At 41.5% G+C, this 20,163-nt stretch overlaps 1 protein-coding gene across 7 annotated transcripts in view; it reads right to left on the reverse strand.

The window, feature by feature from the left end:
* Nucleotides 1-1,028: 1,028 nt before the first annotated feature.
* GABRR3 (gamma-aminobutyric acid type A receptor subunit rho3) overlaps nt 1,029-20,163 on the reverse strand; it is a 34,181-nt gene continuing 15,046 nt past the window's right edge. For 5 of the 7 annotated variants that reach the window (XM_079974806.1, XM_079974808.1, XM_079974807.1 and 2 more), the window contains 7 exons: nt 17,421-17,488; nt 16,532-16,755; nt 14,142-14,224; nt 12,256-12,396; nt 9,696-9,848; nt 5,446-5,642; nt 1,029-3,348 (listed from right to left, as the gene is read on the reverse strand). In XM_079974806.1, the coding sequence (XP_079830932.1) occupies nt 3,043-3,348; nt 5,446-5,642; nt 9,696-9,848; nt 12,256-12,396; nt 14,142-14,224; nt 16,532-16,755; nt 17,421-17,488 (1,172 nt within the window). In that variant the 3' untranslated portion in view covers nt 1,029-3,042. The remainder of the gene's footprint in view (nt 3,349-5,445; nt 5,643-9,695; nt 9,849-12,255; nt 12,397-14,141; nt 14,225-16,531; nt 16,756-17,420; nt 17,489-20,163) is intronic. The other 2 variants (XM_079974809.1, XM_079974810.1) reach the window with 1 other exon arrangement.

Here is a 20,163-nt window from a genome sequence, read left to right on the forward strand (position 1 = left end):
TTGTTCCCTTGTGCCGGTTTAGCCGCCGTGTGGACGCGCAGGGAAAGCGCAGCTTTCTCATTGCACCCCCTTCAGGCTCAGAGGTGTGAGCGCGCACGCTCTCTCTCTGCACCGGTTGTATTTCTGCCCCAAAGGAACGAGCTATGCGAAGGGGAGACGCTCGTAATGAGATTTTTTAAAGGCTGGGGGCGGGGTAGGAGAGAAGAGCGCCTTAGCTCCCTTTTGTTTTTTTCGTCCCTCACGCACGCCTACGTCTGTTGTACGCACCTGGGATAATACACTCTTATCACTGCGAAAAGGGCGTTGCAGGAGCATCAGGCAAAGGCTAAAACTGCACAGAAAGAAGCCACAGCAATTAAGTTGTGTAATGCGATGATAACTCTGTGCTGTTATTAAAAGTGTCCCTTTCGGCATAACAAGGAGACAGTTTTGAGTTTTGCAAAAGAAAGACGGAGGCGTAGCCAGGACTTTTGGGGGAGGCAGTGATTGGTCAGTAAAGTATTTCTATTGTTTTAATTGGCGCTGTGGGTTAAGCCACAGAGCGTAGGACTTGCCGATCAGAAGGTTGGCAATTTGAATCCCCGCAACGGGGTGAGCTCCCGTTGCTCGGTCCCTGCTCCTGCCAACCTAGCAGTTCGAAAGCACACCAGTGCAAGTAGATAAATAGGTACCGCTCCAGCGGGAAGGTAAACAGCGTTTCCGTGCGCTGCTCTAATTTGCCAGAAGCAGCTTTGTCATGCTGGCCACATGACCCGGAAGCTGTACGCCGGCTCCCTTGGCCAATAAAGTGAGATGAGCACCACAACCCGAGTTGGTCACGACTGGACCTAATGATTAGGGGTCCCTTTACCTTTACCTAGGGGAGCAGCTCCCCCCCCCCCGCCTACGCCCATGGAAAGTAATCCTGCATGCCACCCCAGTTTCTGGGAATGAGGCACAGCTGAGACTGGTGTCTGATAAATGGTTAATGTTGCTGGAAGTGTAAAAAATAAATACACAACTTGTGAGATTCTAGGCAAGCACCCTTTTCTAAACAGGGAGAGCAGTTCCTCCTACCATCAGGAAAAATGCACACACCAGAGAATGCCTTCTTTTTTAAAACAAAATCTTTATTATAACCCACTACTTGCATATATTTTTATATTTTTATTAACAGATATTTCCATACTGCACATTGAATTGCAAAATTATAAAACATTAATCAGAAGTGCAAAACTACAAACCATTTTCCCTAGAGTAGTTCCATGACAATGAATGGGATTGCTCCTGTGGGTGTGATACAGTGATTGCAACAAAGCGTTCATCCACACTTCATTTTATTGTTAGCCTACAACATTATGCCATGTTTCTAGGCACAGCTCTCAACTTTCCAGGTCTGTGTTTGTGTGTGTATGGTGTGTTTCTTTTGCTTTACCCAGCAAGGCCTGCGTTTTACTGCTGAATCGGAGCAAATGTCAATTTGGTTTCCATGGAAAGCCTGGACCTGGACCTAGAAAGCACGGAGCAAAGGTATGGATGGATGAGCCCAAAGAACAGGAAAGTTGCAATTAATTTGGTTAAACTTAATAGCAGTTCTATTCTGATATATATTATATGATTAATACCTTATATGGGATCTTTGACTTGGCTCAGAAACAAGAAAGAGAAAAATTTCCAGCATGGTTTTCAAAGAGATGTCAAGGAGATAAGAGGTTCACAAGAACTTAAATGTAAAAAAACATAGAATCTTCCACTTTACTTCTGGGGTTCAAGTTTTATAAAATTTCTCCCTACTTAGCGACAGGTGCTCGCAGCCTCCTTATGACCTTTTAAGGGCCAGTATTTGTTCTTTGAGGAAATTGATCCAGTTTGTAGCATAATAGGAGAGTTCCTCAGTTAACTAATCAAACACGACAGGACACATATTCATGTATAATTTCCTGGATGTGCCCCCACCCTTTGAAATAAACACTTGGGATAATTGGAATGGAAAAATAATCAGAGGAAGAAGGGTTAAATAGCCCCTATATAACTATGCCTGCCATTTTTCACTTAAACTTGCAGTCTCCCTAGATTGCTTTGGTCCAGAAGATAATACATGCAATGTGTAGTTTTGAGTGCAGTCCTATGTATACCTATATGGAATAATGTCCCAATGAAAGAACTGGAGCTAATTTTTGAGTAAACATGCATTGGATTGGACTGTAAAGCTACTGCTGGCTGCCACCATATTTTTTACAGATATGGCAGTGACTGAAATTACTTGGCCTTAATTAAATTGAGCAGAATAGCATTTATACTAGTTACTATTTCAGAGATTTCTACCATAGTTTCCTGTTGTAAGCCTTCAATTAAAACTGATTATCTGTGGTTATTCCACAACGTGCACCTTCCAATGGCTGGATAGAATACCAGCTGCTATTATAACTCAGGCAGTCTATGGTTAGGTTCTCCAGCACCAGGTCTAATTTTGCTCCTAGTCAACTTCCTAAGTCAGCTCCTAGTCAGCTTCAATCATCCAAGAATGAAGGCTACGGAGCTTTATATATTTTTTAAGTCAGCAAGAAGCAATGTGAAGAGTGAAATTATTCGGAGAAAGATCCTAGTGCTGAGTGTATAACACTAGTCTGGATCATAGGTGGGAGTGGTGGGCAACGTTGGCAGAGGAGGGAAGATTTAGGTGTTGTATGGTGTAGGTCTGGCCACTCTTGGCAGCTTTAAAATAGTTCTGTAAGCTAGATGGCTGCGTTGTGGGAAGCTGCATAACTACCAATCCTGTGCATCACACAGCAGAAATAGGTATTTTACACTGCTGTCATACAAACTAGCTTAAAACCACCTATCATCATTTAGGAATAATAGCCCAGAGTGCATAACAAACTCAGAGCCATTGGGACTTCCATTTTAGATAATAAATTTTGCAAGCAGAGAGAAAAACCTGTTATTTGGGTAGCAGAATCTTGTTCAAACTCTAAAGCATCTCTGCTTACACAGATCATGGCATGTGTATTTTACTATGCATTTCTGGTGTGCTCATATGAAAAATATATCAGTTATAATCATTCATATATACAAACCCCAGTAAAAAAAGTTGAATACAATATATACAGTAGGAAATATAACCCTGGAGTATGTGTCAATGGCATGATTGTTCTGCAAAATAATCCTGCCCACATTCCCCTTCAAGGATCTCTTCCTCTTGATGCGAGCTGCATCTAGAGTGGGGGTGCTGGGTGCTTGCCCTCGTGTTGAACTTTCTTCAGAAGGGACTGAAAAGGTGGTCAGGTCAATGTCGGTGGTGTCTGTGTCATGATAGCAGCCATCAAAGGCCATTGCTTGCACTGCATCAATATTATACAATCCAGCAGCCTAGGAAAAAAGGGACAATTACTGGTTAAATAAAATGACTGAAGAACAAGTGCTGCTTCTTTTTAATCCCGCATACAGAAATAGTTTTAACAGCAACAAGGATGTTTCCACAAGTGACACCAATGAGGGCTTTGTTGTCTAACAATATGAATGTTGTTCATGTACGACAGAAAAGTGGAAGAGTATTTTTTTAAAATCAATTGACATTCTAACATTAAGTTTTGTATTAAAATTACAGATACAGGAACTATGTGTCTCTTATGACAACAACCTAGGATCCATAGTTACCTTTTTCAATAAACACTACAGAAGATTTGTGAAAACAAAAGTTATTTACCAGTGATATATATCACATTCATATTTGCTGTGAGGCGTGAAGGCCACTCCCCGCAAGGCCCTTTCCACCTGGCCTAGGGGGCGAGGCCCACACTCACCAGCCCTACTGAAGAAGCTCCTCATGTGGCCAGAGTGACATCACCCGGCTGTGAGGCGTGAAGGCCGCTCCCTGCAAGGCTCTTTCTACCTGGCCAGACTCACCAGCCCTACTGGAAGAGGCTTCTCATGAGGCCGGAGGAACGTTCCCCGGCTAATGTTTTATTGATTTATTGATTTAATATGCTGTAAACCGCTTTGAGATTTTTATTAAAAATATAAAGTAGTATAGAAATTAATAAATAAATTGAATAAATAAACATGATCTATCTTGTCAGCCTAACTTGTAACAGTTAAAAAGAAAAGAACAGGGTGGTATTTACGGTAAATCGTATTCAGAGTAGACTCCTTGAAATCAGTGACTTAAACTCATTGAGTCTACTCCAAGTCTGACTTAACTGTATACAGTCCATGATACATACAAGTCTTCCCCCACCACAAAATAATCTCAGTTTTTCTTTTTACCCACACAAATTAGTTGGTTCAACTCGACTTATCTGCAGCTTTCATGTTGGACTGCTGTGATGGGACAGGATTCAAAGGCAGTTTTACAGTGGTTCAGTCCCTTCTTGGATGGGATGGGACTTGAGGCACAGTTTTTATGGTGATTCTGAATCTTCTTGGACTGACAGGTTCAGAAAGTGCTGTTGGAGATTGTTATGTGATCCCTTAGCTATTAGCTTTTGGTGTTGAAAGGCAGATTAGGAGATGGGGTTTCGTCTACCTTGGAGTGGGTTACACTCCTCTTTGATACTTAGATTTGCAGTGTAAATCCTGGCTTTAGCCCTGAACTGGATGCCCTTATTTTTGCCACCAAGTGCACGCATGGTAACAGATGCCTTAGTTACATCTTGTTTGGAATATTGTAACATGCTCTACATGCGGCTGCCTTTGAAGAGTGGAAACTTGAACTGCTTCAGAATGCTGCAAGCGGACTTACAACAGTTTCACTGGCCCAATCCATTTTCAAGCATAACTGAAAGTTCTAGCTATGATCTGCACTGTCCAACACAACTTGAGACCAGATTACCTGAAAGACTGTATTCTCCAATACGAGGCTGTCAAGATTTTAAGTTTCTCGGGAGCAGCCCTTCTGTTTATCTGCTTACATCTGAGGGACAATTGGTGGGAAAGAGGTAGTCTTCTTGGTAACTGCTCTTAGCCTCTGGAATTCCTTGCCAAGGGAGACCTCTAATGATCTTCCATCAGCAGTCAATTACATTTTTATTTAAATAGGTCTATAAGCTGAACTGATGTTTTTAACTTGTGGTTTTTATTGACTGTAATGATGTTCTTCCTGCCTTGGTTTTATATATTTTTCTAAGTATTTTAATTTTATTTAGAAATATGTATTTATACATTTATAAATATATTTATTATAATATTTTCTTTTACTTTTGTTGTTAGCCGACCTTAGCACCATCTGGCTGAAGGTTAGACTACAGAAGTTAACAAAGAAAAGAGTTTAACTGTAATACTGGAGTTTGAGAAGCAGGCAATCCTTGGTTAAGGCTTGGTGAAATAATGGAGTTCTAGAACACAATGCAAGAACAGACACCATTTTAACAGGCTTCCCAAATGCCTAAGGACTGTGAAACACAAATCACAGCACAGACATCACAAACAATAGTGTTTTCTGTGACTAGAACACAAGCAAATGTATACCTTTCCTCTCTTTTTCAGCTGTTTTCTTTCTTCCACTGTTGTGAGATAATTTACAGCTGCATATTCAATGACAGACAGGAAGACAAAGAGAAAGCTGATCCATAAGTATACATCCACGGCTTTGATATAAGACACCTGAGGCATTGAGGCACTTACTCCTGTGATTATGGTTGACATTGTCAGCACAGTAGTTATACCTGCCAGGAGAGAGAGAGAAAAGATGAAGGGACAGCATCAATAAGGTCTTGCATTTTGCAAAAATATGCACAGTAATAACGTGTGTACAAATGGTTGGTGCCCCCTAACTTCCTTCCTCTATCAGCACATGACATATATAAATATCACATGACAAATAACTGAATTGAGTACCCAGGATTTGTGGTGGTGGTACCAGATTTCAACCCACGTACAAGGCTCAGTGGCAACACAAGGTTAGTGAGGACAATGTCTTTCCCAAGCCTTCAAGTGCTCTTTTACAGAAAACATTAGAGTTGCACCTATCTTTCTCCTTGAATGATGTTTCCAAGCTCCATTTTTCTCAGAGGAGCAACATGCAGAGTTAAGGAAGCCTCATATTTCCAGTGTAGAAGGGCCAGGTTTTCAACCAAGCTGCAAATCCCAGGCAAATATGATGTCAAGACTATTCTGGCTTTCATTTTCTTATAAGTCTTCTTGTCACCTTTTAGAACAAAATATCCCTACTCTTTGAAGGAATCTTACTGCTGCCTGATAAAACTCAACATGGATTTTCTTTGTTGTTGTTGTTGTTTAGTCGTTTAGTCGTGTCCGACTCTTCGTGACCCCATGGACCAGAGAACGCCAGGCACTCCTGTCCTCCACTGCCCCCCGCAGCTTGGTCAGACTCATGCTGGTAACCTCGAAAACACTATCCAACCATCTCGTCCTCTGTCGCCCCCTTCTCCTTGTGCCCTCCATCTTTCCCAACATCAGGGTCTTCTCCAGGGAGTCTTCTCTTCTCATGAGGTGGCCAAAGTACTGGAGCCTCAGCTTCACAATCTGTCCTTCCAGTGAGCACTCAGGGCTGATTTCCTTCAGAATGGAGAGGTTTGATCTTCTTGCAGTCCATGGGACTCTCAAGAGTCTCCTCCAGCACCATAATTCAAAAGCATCAATTCTTCGGCGATCAGCCTTCTTTATGGTCCAGCTCTCACTTCCATACATCACTACTGGGAAAACCATAGCTTTATACGGACCTTTGTTGGCAAGGTGATGTCTCTACTTCTCAAGATGCTGTCTAGGCCTGTCATTGCCCTTCTCCCAAGAAGCAGGCGTCTTTTAATTTCGTGGCTGCTGGCACCATCTGCAGTGATCATGGAGCCCAAGAAAGTAAAATCTCTCACTGCCTCCATTTCTTCCCCTTCTATTTGCCAGGAGGTGATGGGACCAGTAGCCATGATCTTCGTTTTTTTGATGTTGAGCTTCAGACCATATTTTGCACTCTCCTCTTTCACCCTCAATAAAAGGTTCTTTAATTCCTCCTCACTTTCTGCCATCAAGGTTGTGTCATCTGCATATCTGAGGTTGTTGATATTTCTTCCGGCAATCTTAATTCCGGTTAGGGATTCATCCAGCCCAGCCTTTCGCATGATGAATTCTGCATATAAGTTAAATAAGCAGGGAGACAAAATGCAGCCTTGTCGTACTCCTTTCCCAATTTTGAACCAGTCAGTTGTTCCATATCCAGTTCTAACTGTAGCTTCTTGTCCCACATAGAGATTTCTCAGGAGATAGATGAGGTGATCAGGCACTCCCATTTCTTTTTTGCATAGTCAATGAAGCAGAAGTAAATGTCTTTCTGGAACTCTCTAGCTTTCTCCATAATCCAGCGCATGATTTTCTTTACTACCTATTTAATTACTGTTAGTTTTCCACATTTATTCTTTCCTGTGTATCTCCTAACTGTATTTGTCATGCTTTTGTTTTATAATAATAAAATATTAATTTTAAAGAAGTTATTTTTCTACTTTAAAAGCATAGTTCTTTAATGGATATTTTAACAAACTCTGTATGTTTGGGATTTTTTTTAACCTATGGCCCTTAAGGGTATCCCTTAAGTAAGAAGCAAGACACCACAAATTCAGTTTCTTGGAATACTGCTCCGTTAGTTAGAATGAGAAATCAATCATTCCCTTTTAAATCTCTAGCAATTAAATATGGCCTGATTCTAGGTGAAGATATGGTGAAACAGTGGTTCTCAGAACAGGGTATTAATACCCATTAAAGAACATGCTTTTCAACATTAGCCACATTGATCCTTGAAGGGGCGGCAGGGGAGAAAGAGGTTAAGTAGCATGGTTCCTATGCAGTGCTGAATAATTGAAGTAGAAAACATATATTATTTGTTAGGTTCATAAAATGTATCCTTTCATATTAGATTTTTCTTTTAAAAAATTAAAAGGACTGCTGAATTTCATATGTTCTAGGGAGATGTCCACCAAATGATGTACCTGTGGGGGTTAACCCCTTCCCCTGCATCATTTTTCTCAATGACAATCCCTCTAAGCTTTTTGACCCACAAGGGAAGATGCTATATGAGCAGCTTCCCTTCCAGGGCAGATGGTAGCTCCAGGGTGATTACTTTTGTGGAGGAATAGTACAGGAAGAGATGGTTAACCCCCCACTTCACAGTCCAGGTTCATGTCCCCCTCCCACTAGCTGCTTTTTAAAATAATTAATGATATGCAAATATGATCACACATTTAATGTATTGACTAGTTTGCCTCATAACGTAAGGTTTTGTAAGCATCTGAAACCATGTTGCCCAGATTAATTACCTGACTCTCGGTTAACCACCCACAGTTTCAGATACAGTGGTACCTCGGGTTAAGAACTTAATTCGTTCCAGAGGTCCATTCTTAACCTGAAACTGTTCTTAACCTGAGGTACCACTTTAGCTAATGGGGCCTCCCACTGCTGCCACGCCGCCGCCACACAATTTCTGTTCTCATCCTGAAGCAAAGTTCTTAACCCGAGGTACTATTTCTGGGTTAGCGGAGTCTGTAACCTGAAGCATCTGTAACCCGAGGTACCACTGTAGTAGAAAGTTGTTCGCTTCCAGACATGTAGTCTTTACCATACTTTTCCGTGTATTAGACAAGGGTTTTTTAATCCAAAATAGTGTTTAAAAACTGGGCTCGTCTAATACAAAGGCAGTACATTAGCTGCAGCTTGTAAGTGGCGTTTTGGTGTGTGATTTTTGGCTGCGTCAAGGGCTGCCTTGGATTGGCTGCTCCTGCGTTAATTGGGCGGAAGTTTGGTTGCTGCATCAAGGGCTGCCTTGGATTGGCTGCCATCATGGCAATTGGGTGTTCAGTTTCCGTCTTGTGTTTGCGAATGGGCAGACACTTGTCGGATTCTGGTACGCGAGCAATTCTGAGCACTTGTCTTTGGGGTTAGTTATTTTCTGCATTTCCCCCCAAAATCTCTGCGCAATCCTTCCCGAAAGCAATCCCCCCAAAAAAGCTTAACAACTCTGGTAATATAGCCATCTCCCCCCATTTTCTTAAATTATAGTCCCCCAAAATAGGGGTCATCTTATACATGGGGGCATCTTACAGATGGAAAAGTACAGTATACCAGATTTGGCCAGTTGAGAGGCTTTCTGTTTCCGCTGCCATCAGGGCTGATGCTACATGTTGCTCTTCCCTTCTGCCACCAAGGCTTCAGATTTAGAGCTCACACAGACTCAGCTCAACAACCATGAGGTTCCTAGTTGCTGGCACTTGACAGTGTGTACTGAGATGCATGTGAGCACAAACATCGGTACATTGTACCACCTCACATACATAGAAAATGCCTGCAACTTGTACATAGTAAAAAACATTTTCTACCACTTTGTCACTTATGACTAAGCTAGTAAGTCTGGGTTTATTGCCCAGGTCAGCCATTTCTTTCACGCAAAGGAAAAGTGAAATCTCCCTCCAGGACAGATGATTTCACAAGAAATGCTGAGTTGAGTTAATTAACTCTCCAGACAGTTCCCCGCCTACCTTTCCTCTCACACTGCGGCATCTCACAGCTCTTTCTGATTAATGAACAACTTTGGGTATAGCAAAACTAGGCAAAGCACACTTAAATTCCTTCTACCAGAAATGAAGTAAGTGTTAGATAATGTAGAAAGAGTAAGATAATGATTATATACTTCTGTGAACTACCTATAATGCCAACACAAGCCAATTGCTACAACGTATTTTCCACCATACCCTAAATATATTCATATGAGAGCTTACCTAGTGATACCCTTGCAGGAACAGCTCTTCGGTCGATCCAAAATGAGACCCATGACAGCATCACCATCAGCATAGATGGGAAATAGGATTGTAGTACAAAAAAGAAAATATGTCTCCTCAGGGCAAAGTTTATGAAGAGTCTGTTGTACCAACCTGTTGAAATATGTAAATATATTCCTTAACATCCACATTCTGTTCTCCCTCCACTGAACTGTGACTTATTAATAAGCATACATTTACCATCTCCTTTACCTATTTAAATAGTGTTATAGGTGGGTCCTTTCGAAACCTGTGATCCTGTGTATGTGGGGTAGAATCTATAACCAGTTCCTTTGTTAAAGTAATGGCTTTGGAAGATCAAAAACACCTCTAATTGATGGGAATTTAAAAAATGCTATACAAGTACAGGCTAACAACAGAATTGCAGTTAATCCACCAGGAATTTGACTAATCATGTCTTGCATGATTAGTACTACCATTATGAAAATGCTTCAGGGATATTTCATAATAATAAATTCTCAGGTTATATTTGTTCTTGTTTCTTCATTGGCTTCACTTTTTTGCTGTTAAACCAACCATCTTACTACTGAATCAACAGCACTGCACAGGAGACAGTGCCATCTAGTGAATCATTGCATAATTCTGCAGGAACAGCACACATGCTGTTAATGGAAGAAAAACATAGCTTCAAATATAAAAGCCTGCTTTTATAATAAAAATCACATTGCATTATATTGTAGTAGAAATTCTACTCTAATAATCCTACTTGGCAGAGCAATCTGAATCTGTATCTGCAGCCCCACTGCTCATGCTAGCAGAGGCAGGCAAAAGTTGGCTCCAGGTGCCACCAACCTGCAGCTGGCATTGCAATTATACCTGAATTAAGCTCTGTGCTGTCAAATGATTACAGTGGAGCTGGCTCAGGCTCCAACAGACCATAGGTTGGCTCAGTCCCTCCCTGTCCAACTTTCTATGGGCTACCAGCCACAGGAAGCCTGTTGCAGTACTTCCACTGACTGTGTTTTTGGTGAGTGGAACAGGGAGCTCCAGGCCAGCAGAGTGATGCTTGATTCTGGACTGTTCTGGGCTGGGCAGAGAGAGCTCTCTTCTATTAAATTTTATTAAATTAAATTTTTTCATAAAAACTCCAATCATACAAATTTCCACATCACATATTTTAACTTATTGGACCTCCCTCAACTTCTCTGACAATCATTCGTAGTTCAATTTCTGTCTTCACATTCCTTAAATTTTAGTATTGCCTTTAAATACAATATTTCTGTCCTCATTTACATTCTTGCAATATTCCATGTATTTTCACAAAGCTTCTTTAAAACACACTAGCGTTGTGTATTCCTCACATACAGTTTTCAAATATTCTGTAAATTTTCCCCAGTCCTCAAAAAACTTGTGGTCCCTTTGGAATCTAATTTTTCCAGTTAGTTTGTCCAGTTCTGCATAGTCTGTTAATTTTGTTCTCCATTCTTCCAAAGTCGGTACTTCTTCTTGTTTCCATTTTTGAGCCATCAATGTTCTCGCTGCTGTTACTGCGTACTGAAAAAGTTTACAGTCCCTCTTATTTATATCCATTCTTGTTATTCCCAGCAAAAAGGTTTCTGGTTTCTTAACAAAGCTATTACTTTCTTCATCCTAAGTTTTGGAAAGTTGTTGCTTACAGAAGAGCGCATATAAGGAACAGGAATATCCCACCCTGCCTGAATATAAGAAAGTAATATATCCAGAATAATATGAATATTATGATTACACCAGGTTAGCACAGGGAGAATTAAAAGCCTACCTATTCACTGCAGCATAAAAACAAAATTAGAATGGCCTGGATACAAAGAAATATGCAATTGGTTCTGTATGCCCAAAAAATATTTGGCCTACCATTCTACTCACAGGTCCCTGGGAGCAAGCTCCACTGAATATAGTTCTTTCTAAGCAAACATGCATAGGATTGTATTGTTAGACTTGTGTTTTTCAAACATAAGTGCCCTCTCTTCCAACTGCACTGCAAATCCCATTTGAAATGGGGTAATTCCACAATCAGTTTGCAATATGCAATGGGGTTCTGCTGTTCATTGACCTGAAGCATGAACGTAATAACACTTTCAATTCTAGCCTTTGTATATAAAGTTCTAAAATTTGTAAGGCAATTAATTTCAGACTAACATACTTCTTAATGCTCCTTTCCCCTATGTAATTTATTGTGATACAGAGGCATTAAAATTTCAATTATTTTCAGTTCCTTTTACAGTTCTCTTCTAATTTTCTATACAGACCATGCACAGTGGGGGTAGATGAAACAAAATCAAAATTCAGTATGAATCATGAAATGGCTCTAGGTCTCTTAGATATACCAAAAAAATATATATGCATGTGTCACATAGAAAAATTAATAGGAAAATCAAAATATAGATACATGCACTGTGGATGTGGAAAAGAATCTTTTGAACTGGTTTCCTTCGTAACAACCATTCCACTGAGTGCTATTCTTTGCTAAGATCAAAAGGAATTTAGAACAAGAAAATCTATTACTGTCTGTCAGGCGCTATACCTGTACTGCTATAGAATGCTAGCCCACTAGAAGCACTGAATTCTTCAATGAAGAACTGGGAAAGGGAAATGTGCTCATCTGTGCTAAGAGATTCATTGCCGTGCTTCCAATACAGCATCAAGTCTTCTTCATTGTAGGCATCTGTGGGAAAATTAATAAATAAACTTAACAGACTATCACTTGCCTGTGACTCTTTTTCCTCTTGATTTACACCTTAACTCACATTATATTACCTAGATAGCATTTGAAAACACCAGACTCTAAACAGGAAGACAGCTTGGCTGCTTGATTCATTCCTTTCATATGAAGCCCATAACAGTGGGCAAGGTAAGCGAGGGGAGGGGATTATAACCAATTTGATTTTCAATCATCTATAGCATGGGTAGGCAAACAAAGGCCCGGGGGCCGGATGCGACCCAATCGCCTTCTAAATCCGGCCCACAGATTGTCCGGGAATCAGCGTGTTTTTACATGAGTAGAATGTGTGCTTTTATTTAAAATGCATCTCTGGGTTATTTGTGGGGCATAGGAATCCGTTCATCCCTCCCCCCCCCAAAAAAAAAAATATAGTCCGCCCCCCTACAAGGTCTGAGGGACAGTGGACTGGCCCCCTGCTGAAAAAGTCTGCTGACCCCTGGTCTACAGTAAGCCCACTGCATCCCAAGGCAACCTGTTTCACCACTGAACAGCTCTTACTATTAGGAAGTTTTCCCTAATGTTTACTTGAAATCTGCATGCCTGCAATTTCCACCCATTGGTTCTAGTTCCTCTCTCTGCAGCAACAGAGAACAAGTCTGCTCCATCTTCTGTATGGCAGATAAACTTGCCTGTTGCTATCAAACTCCTGTTAATCTTATCTTCTCCCAGTTATGCCTATTGGGCTCTTTCAACTGCTCCTCATAAGACATGGTTTCCTGACCCTTTACTATCTTTGTCACCCTCCCTTGAAAGTTTCACTGTCACAGGATGGTTCTTTTTAACTTAAGAAACTTGGTGGAGTAATAGGGTAAGGCTTGCTCATGCTTTAACATGGCCTGGTGTGCCACCTCTGATGACCAGGAAAAAGATGTCATGGGAGAGAGAGATGCTACGGCATGACAGATTCTGACTTTGTCCTCTAGAAACCTTTGTGTTTCATTAAAATCGCCATTCATCACCTTCCTCTTCTATGCTACCACAGTCCTCAGACAGACCACAGCCATTTAAAGGTAAAGGTAAAGGTACCCCTGCCCGTACGGGCCAGTCTTGACAGACTCTGGGGTTGTGCGCCCATCTCACTTAAGAGGCCAGGGGCCAGCGCTGTCCGGAGACACTTCCGGGTCACGTGGCCAGCGTGACATCGCTGCTCTGGCCAGAGCCAGAGCCAGAGCCGCACACGGAAACGCCGTTTACCTTCCCGCTGGTAAGCGGTCCCTATTTATCTACTTGCACCCGGAGGTGCTTTCGAACTGCTAGGTTGGCAGGCGCTGGGACCGAGCAGCGGGAGCGCACCCTGCCGCAGGGATTCGAACCGCCGACCTTTTGATCGGCAAGCCCTAGGCGCTGAGGCTTTAACCCACAGCGCCACCTGCGTCCCCACCACAGCCATTTACTACACAGCAAATAAGGTATACAAAATTATACCTAAGCAAAACCAAACATATGAAATGACAGAGGTTTCCAATATAGTTCCCTCTTTGCTTATGGAGGGGGAGTGTTCTGTCTCCTTTTATAAATATTCATTGCTTTTTACTAATGTAGTTCCCAAGAAGAGTATTTGAAGACCCCCCAAGTCCTTGAGACGCCATATGCCTTTAAAATACAGTATAGGTAAGGTACTTCTAATAATTCCTATTTAAAAACACATACATGTAGAACATACAATACCATAGCTGAGCCAGACTTACAGCTTTCCAGTTCTAGAGAGCAGTTCTGAGTGTCAAGTGGGAACCTACTGAAGTCCATGAAGCACATGGCAGAAACTGTTATTCTGTCAGAAAAGCAATAAAGCAAAACAAAGGGATAGGCTTTAGTGTTCATATCAACAATTTCATTATGTATAAGAGCCTTAAGGTCAATGAATGAGGGATTCCAGTTGGGGGTCTTAAGTTTTTATTTTTGGCTCAATATTTTGGCCTTATCATTTTAGTATCTAGAGAAGTAAAAATTATGAAAATTCATGGAGGAGTACAATTTCCCCATCTGTTGCAAGACTTTTGGCAGCAATGGCCAATTCCCCTTCAACAAAAGGAGCTGGTGGGGTGGATCTGGCTCCAGGGATGCATGCTAGAGGAGCTTGTATCCTCAGAACTCAAGTCCCCTGCCTCCCTTCATTATAGTTTCCCTCCCACACTGGCAGAGGGTTAACATCTGTGCCCTGGAACATCTGTGCTGCCAGGAACATTCTCTGGCAATATGAAGGGACCATACTTGTACAACTCTCACCACTTGGGGTTGAAGTGAGCAGTAGTTATCACTCCTCATTATACTTCTGTAGAGTTGGGGATCTATAGGTAGAAACACTCTCCTACCTTAATCTCTGTTCCTCTCCCCAGTTTCCCACTGTCTTTGGAAACAGAAATAGTTCTACGTACAATAAGCCCGCAACTTATGCAGGGGTTACATTCCGGGAATTGTGTCTAAAGCCAAAATTGCATGGCAGTCTAAACCTATTGGGTTCAGTGGTGGGTGGGATTGCCAAAGTCATTTTTTCTCAGAACCCTTTCCACATGTAAAGCAGAATGCACACAAGTTAAATGCATGTAAATTGCAGGCTTACTGTACATTTGTCTATGTACATCATTTTAGTAGTCTTAATCTTTCCATCACCTGAGCATCCCAAACTGCAGTTGTGGTGGAATAATTCACTGAATTGGACCGTATATCTGGTGCTTAATTTACATTATCCAATTTTCATACTAGACAGAATGGGTTTCCATTTGGTGCCATCTTCAGGCTGGGCAGCCTTACAGAATGAGCAGAGTGAAAAGCAGGAGAAAAGTATCTGGGACTACAGCCTGAAATTAAAATCCACTGAACAGACATGCAAGCCCTCACAAGAGCCAGGCAAGTTGTTCATGCAAATACCAAGCCTAACCAAGAAGCCTTTTTTAATCCTTCCCAGCATAAGGAAGCGAGTGGCTTCCTTGGGTGTACAAAGCCTGGAGCCCCAGAGGACTTAATTACCAGGTAACCTTCTGGGTTATCGGACCAATTACATTCAAACTTAGGTGAAATATATTGCTTTCTTATATCGCATAACATCATCATCATCCTGCTTAGCATTTATATAGCGCTTGGGAGTGTTCATTATCTCAGTAACATTTACAATAATCCTGTACAGTAAATGAGTATTATTTTCCCTAATCTGCAGGGTGGGAGGGTCTGAGGTGAGATTTGAACCACATGGCTTCCAGATGATATCCTTAGCAGACACTAATCAGCCTTCCCAAACTGGTGTGTTTGAGATGATTTGGATTTCAACATATCTAACCATTGACCATGCTGGCTAGGATTGATAGGAGTTGTAGTCCAAAACACCTGGAGAGCACCAGCTTGGATAATACTGCACAATATGTCTTATGAAATAAAAATATAATCAAAATACCTTGCAATAATGCAATAGTAAATAATTACATAACCATTTAAAATAGCAGCAGAACATGGCAACCAATAACTCAGCAGAGCAGAACAAGTCTCAACAGCTTAAAAGGGGGGGGACCCGGGGGAAATTATTTTTTTTAATTCCCTGCTGTTGAAATGACATCAAAGTGAGCACCAGGCAAGCTTTCCTGGTGAGGGTATTCCATAGACAGGAGGGACACCACTAAAAAGGCTCTTCCTGATTGCCACCACTTTACCTCAGAGGGCAGAGGCAGCTGAAGAGCCTCTGTGACTGGATGGACTAAAGTGGGAGAAGACAGGAATAGCAGAAATGGTGCAACAAAACCTGAGCCACCCAGGTTTCTGAACCTGTGGCCATGAAGCTGAAACTCAGCACACAGCTGATGACCAAACTATGCCATGGGCTCTAAGTGCCATGCGAATAAACCTTCAATGCCTATAATTTCTGCAAGGATCACAATGAGCTACCGCAGAGGTAGTCAACACTGTGTGCGCCAGATGCTGCTGGACTGCAGCTCCCATCAGTCCCAGTCAGCATGGCAAATAGGGAAGATGGCAGTTATAGTCTAGCAACATCTGGGGGGCAACACACTGTCTATCTCTGAGCTAGTGATTCTTCTCACCTTTATGTTTGTTTCCTGTGACTAGAAGATAAAGAGAGCATTGTGCTTACCGTAAGCTAAAGAGCACATTTCCATCTGGGTAGACACGTAACATAACGTTCTCCATAGTTGTGTCATGGATGAAAGATCTTTTGGAGTGGACAAAAAATATATCAGGTACCCAGATCTTTTTTATTAGTCTTCCATCAAAAGTCATGCTTCTGTTTCTGGTACTAGGAAATGACAGCCTCTCATCTTTCCAGTAATGTCTGAGGTATAAAGTCATTGTGAAGTCCTTTATATAAAGAAAATAAAGAGGAATATATAAACAATAAACCACATTGTATGTAGTCTGCCATAACACTGCTTTCATGGGCTATTTCCCAAGATTCTAAAGGCAGGAACAGGGGAAGGAGGATGAGGAAGGAAGGGAAAGGAGGGGACTCATGTCTACAGTTAATGTCATGTGGTAGGAAGGTCTCTGTGTGTGGGACAGTTTTAGTTCTCTGATGGTGAGGGGGGTGGGAAGAGAAGAGAGGAATTGGGGCAGAGGCATGTGGAACTGAGTGGGAGGTAGCATTTGGAGGAATGATGGGGAATATGGGAGGTAGGGAAGAAAGTAGATGTGTTTGCATGTGTGCAACAGTTTTAGGGCTCTGGTGACAGTGGGCAAGACAACTTGAGAGAAGGAGAAGTAATTGACTGTGCAAAGGAGAGTTGCACAAAAGAGGGGTTAAGGCAGAAAAGGGGGGTTGCAGAACAGAAGAGAGAAAGAGCTTCAAAAATAAGGTAGGGAAGGTGAGGAGTTTTAGTAGTATCACTTGGGGCTGGATTGGCAAGCAAAGTATATCAAGGGTATATCAATATTTGAAAAGCAGAGTTTGCTTTCTAAAATCTGTGTCTTTTGACATCTGATTTCTGGATACTAGTACTGCTGTAGAGAAATAATGAAAAGCTTACCATGTCAACTTCTGAAATGCTGTCAATACTCTCCACTTGCACATCAATGCCCACTGGTATTGGTGACCCTTGAACATAACAAAGAGAATAAATGTGATGATCAGAGAGTTTAACACAACCTTCAAAAAGAAAGAAAAGAGAAGTACCGTACCAACCATGAAATGGATGTATGTGGATTTTTTTTTAAACTGCTTTAAATAATTAAAAATAAGTATGCACCTTGTGAAACCCTTGTACAGCAAGATTGTCATTAAAGATCAAACTAGAAGGTATATGCAAACACATATATTTCTTTTGTTAACAAAAAGCTGCTCAGAGAGTGGTGGTTCTAAAAGCCATTCAGAAAAGTTTAACCACTTAGTTTAATAAGGTTTTGGCATTGCTTCAGATTTCTCCATTGTTTCAGAGTACATATGGTCTTCTACAATCCACAAATCAAAACTGTGAATTTTCTCTCTCAAAACCTGAAAACAGGGGAGGGGGTCATAGTTTTTTCTCCCACATGATTCAGAAAGAAACACTTAAGAGTGTTGCTGGATCAGACCAAAGACCTGTCCAGTCCAGCCTTCTGTTCCCATTGTAGCAAACCAGATGTCTATGGGAAACCCCAAAGCAGAACATGAGTGCTATAGCCTGCTTCCAATTAGGCTCCCCAGCAATTGGTATTTAAAGTCATGAGGCCTCTGGTCCTGAAAACAGCAGCTATGATGTCTAGCAGCCTTATTTGCCATAAATTTGTCCAGTCCTCCTTAACAGCCATTTAAGCTGGTGGCTATCACCACAACTCGTCGCTGTGAATTACAGAAGTTGTGCAATGAGCTGTGACTGTGAAGAAATAGCATCATTTCATGGGTCCTGTCTCTCCTCCCATTCAGCTTCATTGCAGGACCTCAGATTCTAATGTTACTATGAGAAGTGAAAAACAAAATAAAAACCCTTCTGTTTCTTCACGCCATACATAATTTTATAAATTTATTCATTTCCCCTTTTACTTGCCTTCTTTTCCTAACTAAAAAGTCCAAATGTCACCTTTCCTTCTAGGGGAATTGCTACAACCCTCTGAACATTTTGGTTGCATTTTTTAATGAAAACGCTAAACATAAAATTGTTTACTGCATCAGTTTCTGTCCTTGCAGGATATCTTTAAAAATCATCAAATGGCTATGCAGGGTTCAGGATGCCACAATAGTTGTGTTTATGCAAGTACACCATCATTTTGCTTCTGCAGCTACTGCCAGCTAATGGGATCAAGATACCATGTTCCCCATGTCAAATTTTAGAATGTAAACTCCTCAGGGCAGGAACCCGCCCTCTTGCACTCCAGAAAGTGTCATGTGTGCTGATGGCACTCTATAAATAAACAGGCATTTCCTTGAACTTTGGCTTTTCATTTTTAAAAAATTCTAGGAAATCAAGCCTGAATAAATGTGGAAAGACCAGCAAAGCCTTGCAATAGTAATTCATGTGTTGGTTACTTCAAGACTAGATTACTGCAATGCACTCTATGTGGAGCTTCCCTCATGCTTGATCCAGAAGCTGCTCTTAGTACGAAATGCTGCAGCATGATTGCTGACAGGAGTGAGGCCTTGTCAGCAAATAACACCTGTGCTCAGAGATCTACGCTGGTTGCCGTTTTGCTACTGGGTCAAGTTCAATCTAGTACTATTAGTGTATAAAGCCCGTAACAACTTGGAACCAGTTTACCTATGAAATCGCTGTACGCCACATGCGTCCACTCGACTGCCTAGATCAGCAGAATTGTGCCACATAATGTGCCACATAATACCCATTCCACATTTGTAAGGACTTGATTGTTTGGTGTGGCAGCACCAGCACTTTGAAACTCCCTACCTATTGAGATTGAGGTGGCACCTTTACTGTATTCTTTTCAGCGCCTGCTAAAAACATTCTTGTTTAGACATGTCTACCCAGATGCTTAGAAAGTTGAGGTAATTTTAATCTGTTTTTAACTATTGTATGTTTTAAAGTATGGTTGTGAAGTTTCATTGATTTTATTGTTTTATCTTTTTGTAAACTGCGTTGAGGTTTTGTGTATAAAGTTTTGCAGAAAATATATACAGAAAAAACACATGGGGGAGGAGAATTCAGCACAGTCTGACAATCAATCTAATCTATCTATCTATCTATCTATCTATCTATCTATTTATTGTATATGCCATCCTTCATCCAAGGATCAGTGGACACAGATGCTGGATGTGGGGAATGAAATGTAATATACCCTGGATAAAGACCATAGCTGTCAACTTACAGATTTGAAAATAAGGGACCAGCAGCCAAAATAAGGGACCTGCAGCCTCACCTGTTCCAGGCATTCCAGTCTTCCTGTCCTCCTGCAGTCTGGTCAAACTCATGCTGGTAGATTCGAGAACACTGTCCAACCAACTTTGTAACCATAGGTTCAACTGAATAGAATCTGAATCACATACACCACAAGGCCTATGCAGCCTCAACTTAAGATGGCTCCCCAGCCTGGCTTCACACTGCGAAGTTTGATAAATAGGTACGCAGCCGATTTGATCAGCACAAGGCATGCAAACTCCACCCCCCAGTCGTTCTTAGACTTCTTATTGGGTGAGCAACACAGTTGGAGCCTCCCTCCTCCCTGGCCGGCAGGGAGGGAGGGAGAGGAGCTGCTTCCTTTGAAATTTAAGGGACATCATTTAAGGGGCATCCATCAATAAGGGACAGCAGCGGGACATGGCGCTGGAATAAGCGACTGTCC

This window comes from Podarcis cretensis, assembly GCF_951804945.1.
Source record: "Podarcis cretensis genome assembly, chromosome: 4".
NCBI lineage: Eukaryota > Metazoa > Chordata > Lepidosauria > Squamata > Lacertidae > Podarcis > Podarcis cretensis.